Below are 9,996 nucleotides of genomic sequence, written 5' to 3' on the forward strand. Positions count from 1 at the left end.
TACTTCCATGTTTACATGTGACGACAAACTTTGAGCCGCGGTTACTCAATTTCTGGCGTCATGCTAAGTTGTAGGTTTTCGCGTGTGACGGCTCATATATATTTTAAAACTTCGTAAATATCAGATATTATTTCAAGGTAAGTTGTATGTATTTGATATAAATGATAGTGAAAATAAAATAAAATAAAATAATAAATAAAATAAGATAAATAAATAAGTAAATAAATAAATACATAAATAAATAATTTGTGGATAGACATGTAACATTGATTAGTAGTTGTACGACTGTCTTTTTTAATGAAACGATAAGGGGAAAATAGAGTGATAAAGGTCTATGTGAGGTAGGGGTTTTGTTTGGGGGTTTTTGAGGGGGAAGGGGAGGCATAGTTTATTAAATTTTAAATACTGATACATGTGGAGAATTAAACATCACTGGAAATCCGCGTGAATATTCAACTATAATTCTAATTTATTAAAAGTAGCAAAACACATTCCACTAAAGTTAATTTTATTGTATGAATCTTTTAATTTTGCGTTGTTAAAATACCCTTGACAGGCGGCTCCAGAGACTTCGTCTAAGTAATGTTTCACTGCTTTTGGTCTTAAAACATTCCGATGTAAACTCTAGTAGACCGTTTTTCGCAGCCATTTTAACATCTTATACGAAATATGTACGTTAGTCGCTAGAGATTCACAGCTCCTACGAAGCTACTCACGACGCTCATGACAACAGTCGATCATGCCCCCCAATTTGTATATAGCCTCGATACCGTCCAATTCGGCAAGGGATGGTACTCTTCGCGTACATGCGCAATGGGAATGTGATAGAGGTTTATTGCAAGAAACATTTCACTGAAATATTTGTCATGCTTATATCCCATTAAGATTCAACATCTCAGCTATCTGAACTGTCTGTCCAGGACAGCGGGTTAGTGACTACATGTTATCCTGAGGGTATACGGCATGTTTCATGTGAATTACGAATGCCTTATTTAGACCAGTAGAACTAATTTTAATGCTAACAACACTGCGTAGTCTCCAATGTCCAAGTAACATTTTGTCTGTAAATAATAATTTAAATATTGACCAATCACACTTCGCCTTTTATAACGTTATTTGGGAGCATACAAATTCTAAAAATATCGAGCGAGTCTATTTTAGTGGCCGCAGTACAGCGAACCATACCAATACGTACGGGATGGGTTATCAGTCTTCAGTTTTACATTACAAATTATTTATTTATTAAAGAAACTAAAAACTAAATCAGTCTTCAGTTTTACATTACAAATTATTTATTTTATAAAATAAAACATGTTTTAAGGCATTCGTAATTCACACGAAACATGTATACCCTCAGGATAATTCGGAATGTTTTCAAATTATTTTTAAATCACTGGCATGATTCTGCAAGTAAGGTTTTGATTGGTGGACATGAGTTCCAACTGGCTGCTGTTAGATCCACATGTAATAGTGGAGCTAATTTTAATTAGACTGTCGCCGTAGTGGCCTTACATCTACTCATTAAGCGGTTTTAACTAGCTCTGGGTGGGAACTGGAAGAGGGATGCGAACACTGTATCTACCAGCCTTATGTCCAAAGGCTTAACCAGTACACCACCAAGATCGGTTAAGAAACAATGGAGAATCCTGAATAATATATATATTTTTAAAGCTATACTAAATTACAGTAAATTGAGTGGAACATTGTTTATTTTAAAATTAAAAGTTTACACTTTCGTTTCACAATATCGCGGTATCTTCGGTATTCGTATTTTTATAGTTTACATGCGTAAAACCCTCTGGCAGCGATTTTTACGAAAAAGTACATAATTATTTAACCCACTATATATAATTTGACGTTTGCACGCCACTAGATGTGATAATATTGAAAAGGCAACAGTTAGTAGGACCTACAAAGAATATACAGAAACACAGGTTTCAGTGTGTATGTTATATATTCCTATACTTGCAAGTCGACTTGATCACTGACAAAAAGGCAGCTACCTGCAGAGCATAACGACTAAATGATCAATTAAAGATAACTTCAGCTCAGGAAACATCTCACCAATTACTGACATTTATCAGTAACCAATGTACAGTTCAAATACTTCCTTATTAGCTCATGTGTTTTATTTCCAAGAAGAAAATTAATTTGTTTATTGTAAGAATTAGATGTTTGAGAAAACCCCTGATAGCAACATGAAATCTATGCTAAGGTACGAACACAGTCTTGATAAAAAACGTACGTGCAGGTAAGACTGGGCGAATGTTCACGTTTTCGGCTTACAAGGTTTTGTAGTTTTATTTCTTTTAGAAGAGCGTAAATCTCTTTTAAACCATCATAACCATGCGTTTATAACACACAAGCATCTGAATAGGTCACTGAAGATAGTATGTTTGTGTGCGTGCATAGACGCACAGCTTCCATTTGTATAGGTTTGGGGGGTGGGGGTGGGGTCTGATTTTTGCCCGAATTAAACAAAAGTTTCCGAATCTGGATTACAACGTTTATTCACGTTAGCATTACTGCCAAACAGCTGTATAGGGTTGCAAACGAATCGAGAAGCATTTTTACATGGATTACGACTACTATTGTTGGTAGAATAATGAAAATACGTGGTGAAAAGTGTTCATCCCACCTCATTTTCCCCGAATTTCTCCATTGTTTTTGCTGGGAGTGGGGGCAGTTCCCCCCCCCCCCCCCTGCCCCCTGTCTCGCACGCTTATGTGTGTGTGTGTGTGGGAGGAGGAGGAGGTGAGGTTTAGTAAATTGCATTTTAACACGGACTTGGCAACACATATTCTACCTCATCTTTAAAGTATATATAAACTGGTCTGAACTGTAATACAGACTAATTCTTAAATATTCTGTGCCACTTTACAGATAAATGCTGTCAGAATGATTTGGTTCTATCTTTGTGGGACACTGTCTCTTATCGCAGCAGGTAAGTTCAGAAAAAACAGGTCAACGTTATTTGACATGGTATAAAAAAAAGGAATTCTATGAATATTTTATTTTTTATATACTCTATTTGCAAATACATGTACAAAATGACATGGCTATTTATTCGCCAAGATTAAATTTAATGAAATTCACGCCAGTTCACCACACACCAAACATTGACATTCATCAGTAACCAACTTAAATTAAACAAACATATTAAAAATATGTAATAATTAGAAAATTAAATTTCTTCAACGTTTTTATCATTACCACCACCACCATTATCATCATCATCATCATAATCATCCTCACCACCACCATCATCATAATCACCATCATCATCACCACCATCATCACCACCATCATCATTACTATAATCATCACCACCACCACCACCACCACCACCATCATCATCACAATCATCATCATCATCATCATCATTTTATGATTATTTTCATTACGTGTGATTATAGAAACTATAAAGCCTGGGGGCAATGCGTGGCCGTCTCGAGAGTTCCGCGGCGTGTGGGTGGCCACTGTGGCAAACATAGACTGGCCGCTCTCCAAGCACGACTCGCCCAGTCGTCAGAAGTCGGAGCTCGTCTCTCTCCTCGACAAACTGCAGGAACTCAACTTCAACGCCATCGTCTTTCAGGTTAGCAGAGGCACGATAAAGAATCTGAACGACACAACCATAATTCATGGCCAGGACCGTATCTCTGGCAGAAGTGGGGGGACTTAGCTTAGTCGGTTGAGTGGTGGCTTGAGGTGCTTGCATCGCAGGATCGAATCACCTCAGTGGATCCATTCAGCTGATTGGTTTTTTTCCCGTTCCAACAAGTGTACCACAACTGGACATAGAAAGAAATGTTTTATTTAACGACGCACTCAACACATTTTATTTACGGTTATATGGCGTCAGACATATGGTTAAGGACCAAACAGATTTTAAGAGGAAACCCGCTGTCGCCACTACATGGGCTACTCTTCCGATTAGCAGCAAGGGATCCTTTATTTGCGCTTCCCACAAGCAGGATAGCACAAACCATGGCCTTTGTTGAACCAGTTATGGATCACTGGTCGGTGCAAGTGGTTTACACCTACCTACTGAGCCTTGCGGAGCACTCACTCAGGGTTTGGAGTCGGTATCTGGATTAAAAATCCCATACCTCGACTGGGATCCGAACCCAGTACCTACCAGCCTGTAGACCGATGGCCTACCACGACGCCACCGAGGCCGGTACAACTGGACAAAGGCCGTGGTATGTGTTTTCATGTCTGTGGGAAAGTGCATATAAAAGATCTCTTGCTACATTGGAAAAATGTAGCGGGTTTCCTCTGATGACTACGAGACAGAATTACTAAATGTTTGATATCCAATAGCCGATGATTAATTAATCGATGTGCTTCAGTGGTGTCGTTAAACAAAACAAACTTTAACTCTGGCAGAGAGTCGAATATGCATTTGATAAAATAGTGGTTGATTCCATGAATCTTTATTTAGGGCCTCGTCTATAAGAAGATAGCCACTCCCGAGGAGATCCCTTAGGGTGTATACTACCAAATCAAATCCCACAGACGATAATAGTAACATGTGTGCTAAAACTTATACCTGCAGCGCATCAATCGACATAAACACCACGGATATGAATACTACCACCCCTCACCCTTAAAGTGAATCAGAAAAAATGGGAGTGAAGCTGCTCATTTCAGAAATAACGGGTAGCGTCTATGACTATCTAAGTTCCGCATAAAAATTGACTACTTTTTTTCTCTACAGTACCCCAAACATGTTTCAAGCACAAGGCTACTTGGCACAGTGGTACTAAATACAATTAAATTGTTGCATACATGTTTTGCCCAGATGGAGATTTTTTTATTTTTTTTTTATTTTTTTTACAACCAACACACATTTATCACCAATCACAGGACTTGTGGGGTTAACTTCTCTATCAAAAGTTCGGTGCACCTCGAACTTTGACCCAGCGGGAAGTTATTTGGTTTAGTACTACCCGTACTGGAGATTCACCCCTCTTGCACTGCCAAAAGAGGACCGCCACTCTGACTAGTTTTCAAAATCAATACAATCAGCGGACAGAGGTCATTTGAATAAGTACAGATGTGATGACATACACTCATGAATCACTATCATAACAGTGATGACATCTGGTGTTCGTAAAAGATGAGCATATCCTGCCCCACCAGTGGCACTTGTCATGAGTACTGCCACCACAGCTGTCGTCTGTTACTTCATCTAACAATAATAAATGTGAAAGCATTTCACCAAAGAGATGAACAAATATGCACAATTTCAAAATATGGAATAGCGTCAGCCATCATTTTGGTGAGTGATGCATCGTATTTAGTAGGTATAGCCTTCAACAGTCTACCGTAAAATGATTTGAATGCCCTCATAAGTCTCTGGACATCATGACCTTTATAGAACAACTCCTGTGCCAGAATGATATGGCATTGTTTGAAATCTGCTTACAATGAGCATGTCCTAAGCAAGGTATCTTAGAAGTTGCGATAAGTAGACACCAAAAGTTGGAGCCAACGGTATAGTGCTTGACATAAAGGGAACATTGACTGTTGGCAAATTGAATTCATCACTTTTGTCACACAGCTGTTTGAAGACCAGTGTCGCTTTGAATCTCTATGCACAGATCGACGTAAGACTTAATACCTTCAGGTGTTTCTTCTGTTTCTAACTCGTGTGGGTAATCGATGGAAGGTAGTATATAATCCTGCTATTATTGAATGATATAAGATTATTAGTATAGCGGAAAGTAAAGATAAAAGTTTTAGCCCGATTCCTTCGTTTCGATTTAACCAGAATAGTCCGGAATTCTGATTCATATGCATAGAGAAACAAATTGAAAGTTGTGGAGCACAGTTGATGCCCAGGGGAGTCCTATATTAGTTCTATATCTCCTATCCCTCTCGCCCTCCTGTATCCAGGGGGTTCCTATATTAGTTCTATATCCCTCCCGCCCTCCTGTGATCAGGGGAAGTGCATATAAAACATCTCTTGATGATATCAGAAAATTCACTTTACTGCGCAACTCATATGTAATCATCACGGGCATTGGACTTTATGGGTGTTTAGTTAGTACCGCTCGATGGAACGAGTCATACCCTGTGTTGTATATATTGATTAGTCTTGTCCCAAGATTTTCTACAATTTTTACTGAATATCTTCTCCTGACATTTATTTGCAATGCCACCTAATGTATTATCTTCATATTTACTTTCAATTTGCCCGATTTCAGATTCGATCAGTTGGCGATGCAATGTATCAGTCATCCTTGGAGCCGTGGAGCGAATACCTGACCGGAACTCAGGGCAAAGCACCTTCACCGTTCTACGATCCTCTACACTTTGTTGTCAATGAAGCCCACAAGCGTAACATAGAAGTGCACACGTGGTACAACCCATACCGGGCCCGCTCTGGCAGCACATCAAGACACGGGTTGGCGCCCAATCACATGGCGGTAAAATTATCACAGTACGCATACGCGTACGGCCACAATCTGTGGATGGACCCGGGAGCCAAGGAAGTCCAGGACCAATGCTACAACGTCGTCATGGACGTCGTTAAACGCTACGACATTGACGGCGTTCACATGGACGACTACTTCTACCCTTACCCAGTGTCCGGCCACGACTTCCCGGACTCGACTACATACCACGCATACACTCGCAGCGGTGGCCATTTACCGCGATCAGACTGGAGGAGAAAGAACGTTGATGACCTCATCCAACGCTTATACGCTGGAATCAAAGCTACGAAGCGCCACGTCAAGTTTGGTCTGAGTCCATTTGGGATCTGGAAAGCTGGCGTTCCTTCAGGAATACATGGATTTTCGTCCTATTCGGGCCAGTACGCCGACAGTCGGAAGTGGTTCGACGAAGGGTGGGTGGACTACATGACTCCCCAGCTGTACTGGCAGATTGATCCCCCTCAACAGAGCTTCACCCACCTGATGGACTGGTGGTTGGAGCAGAACACCCACAAGCACCACTTCTACGCTGGTAGTTACGCTGGTAACGTTGTTCACAAGCACTGGCCCGTGGAAGAGATCAGAAGACAAGTGGAGGAGACCAGAAGAAGATCCGACAAGCTCAGTCTCGGCGATGTGTTCTTCAGCGCAAAATACTTCAGAGACAACAGCAAAGGTCTCTCCGACATGTTCAAGACGCAGCTGTACACGTCTCCCGCTCTGGCCCCGGTTATGACGTGGCTGACGACGTCCACCCCACAAGCGCCATCTGGTGTCACGGTGTCAACAGGGAAGGTAAACTGGCAGGCGGACACCACGGGTGAAGTCAGATCGTGGGCAGTGTACAGGTTTGCTGCCGACTACTGGAACCTGATCAAGGTCTTTAACAATGCAACGCTCAGCTTTGCTCCTGACCATGTTGGAAGGTACGCTGTTACCGCCGTCGACAGGCTGTCCAGTGAAAGTGACGGGGTCGTCGTCTCTGTCGAAGCAAGCCACATAATTGGATGATGTAAAAACACATGTCTCGAGTCTCACCTAGTCCTGTCCTGTTTGTATGTTGGGATAAAATTAAAGTTTGGTTTGTTCAACAACACCACTAGAACACATTGATTTATTGAAACATCAGCTATTTGATGTCAACATTTGGTAATGTAAACATATTGTCTTAGAGAGAAATCTCGCTACAATTTTCCAATAGTAGCAAGAGATCTTTTATGTACCAATATGTCTTTTATATGCACCATCCAACAGACAGTATAGCACATACCACGAGTCGTGGTGCACTGGCAGGAACGAGAAATAGTTCAATGGGCCCATCGACAGGGATCGATCCTAGACTGACCGGGCATCAATGGGCTACGTCTCGCCCCTTATATGCTGAGTTAGGGATAGACCGTACTCTTATGTAAAAAAATATCAATTTGAAGGAAGGAGGATATTTTTATTTAACGACACACTCAACAAATTGTATTTACGGTCATATGGCGTCGGACATATGGTTAAGGACTACATATATATTGATAGAGGAAACCCGCTGTCGCCACTTAATGGGCTACTCTTTTTTATTAGCACTAAGAAATCTTTTATATATGCATCATCCCACAGACAGGGTGATACATATCATGACCTTTGTATCACCAGTTGTGGAGCACTGGCTAGAACGAAAAACAGCCCAATGGGACCACCGACGGGGAGCGCTGTACCACTGATCAACGTCCCGACCCTATAAATGGTCGCTAAGTACAGAGTCTTAAATGTAATTGTTTTCCTAAATCTGACGTCACAGACCTTTAGATTTATCTTTTTTTATTTTACTTATATTCGAACTTATATTATTTCCGAAACCGACTGACTTTGATTTTCAGATAGAGATGTTCGATTTCTTAGAGTGTCTGTACTAATCTGAAATGTTTAAGTTAACTAATCATATAATTCTTTTTAACATAAAAACCAAAACTATTTTATAATTAGGTAAGACAAGGGTAGTTTTATACGAAGCAGCAACACAACCACACATTAGGCCTTTACCTTATGTCATAATTGCCCTAACAACGTGATATTATGTAAATGACTAGTTATGCCTCTTTATTCGCAAAGCCTGTATGGATTTTTATTGAGCTTGCCCTAAGTTCAGCCAGCAAACGTTTCGCTAACGTTCGCGAACTATTTAATTGGTTCCCAATGAGGCCATTTGGTTTACCGCGAAGCGCGCAAATCAGTCTAGCGGACGTTTTTCTGCTCGGTCTCGACCTCGGTGACGTCGTGGTTAAACCATCGGACATAAGGCTGGTAGGTACAGTGTTCGCAGCCCGGTACTAGATCCTACCCAGAGCGAGTTTTAAGCGAGTAAGACCACTACACCCTTTCTCTCACTAACCACTAACAACAAATTCACTGTCCTGGACATACAGCACCCGATAACTGAGGTGTGTGCCTAGGACAGCGTGTTTGAACCTTATTTGAATAAAAGCACGAAAATAAGTTGACATGAAATGAATGAAATATTGAGCTAGTGTTTTTTTTTTTTTTTTTCAGATGAGTATGCGACGCAGTCGTAGAGTCACTACTTGAAATGTGATAGATTAGATTAAAACAATTTGACCAACGGCCAAAGTTGCACAAGATAAGCGAGGATCCAAGACATTCCTCCTTCCCAAAATTAGGGAAGCTGCTGACGTGTCGTTAATCCACATGTTCTTTCCTTGCGACTTGCGCGAACAAGCTCAATGCAAAAAAAAAAAGAAAAAAAAAAAAAAACAAAAAAAACAAAAAAAAACCCCACTCATATTCGCCACAAGACCAAGCTACCACCGAGTATCCGTATTCATTGTGGATATAGTTTGGATGACATAGCAATTGTGGTATCGCAGCCGTGGCACAAAGGTTTTTCAGTGTATATAGGCCACCTTTTCTGTTTAGCACAAAATTAATTTTGAGGTACTACAAACACAATGATGATCTCTAAGCACATTGGATTTGCCAAAATTCACAATTTAAGCAAACAGTTGATAGTGATGTGAATTTTACCTGTTAAGAAAGCTGTTATTGCTATCCAGAGACCGGTCCCGTGGCAGACATGCTCGAAACTCCAGTGGTTTATGAGCATGTTAATACATACTGGTTTGGTTTGGTATAGCCGAAAAAAGGTGCACTGACTATTAACTAACGTAATGTTAAATCTTACAAGACCTAGATTTGCTTACACCAGTTTTGTCGCCGTCATTGACGTGAAACGTAACACTTGTCCTTGCCCAAGTTTTCACGATCTCATTGTTATAAAACATAACATCTATATTTCTCCTTACACCAGTTTTGTCACACTAAACTCTCGCAAATTTGCGATCTCGTAGTGCAATGCTAAAAGACTAGCAAAGAGGATGCTTTGTTGTCTAGCAGATCCTAAGAGACCTTTGTGAATTAGGCTTCTATTTGCCAAAAAAATAGCTAACATCTACATTTCGCTTTTTTTTCCCCTCATTGCTATAAATGTAACACTTAAACTTCTCCTTGTGCTAGTTTTGTAATTTTATCATAAAAGTAATCTCTA

General features: G+C 40.4%; 1 protein-coding gene across 1 annotated transcript; it reads left to right on the forward strand.

Annotated features, from left to right (window-relative positions):
• LOC121382138 (glycosyl hydrolase YngK-like) lies at positions 1-7,542 on the forward strand. Its single transcript, XM_041511646.1, has 4 exons — positions 1-137; positions 2,884-2,944; positions 3,417-3,598; positions 6,216-7,542. The coding sequence occupies exons 2-4, from the start codon at positions 2,899-2,901 to the stop codon at positions 7,455-7,457; spliced, it is 1,470 nt and encodes a 489-aa protein (XP_041367580.1). The 5' UTR covers positions 1-137; positions 2,884-2,898; the 3' UTR covers positions 7,458-7,542.
• Positions 7,543-9,996: the final 2,454 nt, after the last annotated feature.

The sequence above is a fragment of the Gigantopelta aegis genome, chromosome 9 (assembly GCF_016097555.1).
Source record: "Gigantopelta aegis isolate Gae_Host chromosome 9, Gae_host_genome, whole genome shotgun sequence".
In the NCBI taxonomy this organism is placed as follows: Eukaryota; Metazoa; Mollusca; class Gastropoda; order Neomphalida; family Peltospiridae; genus Gigantopelta; species Gigantopelta aegis.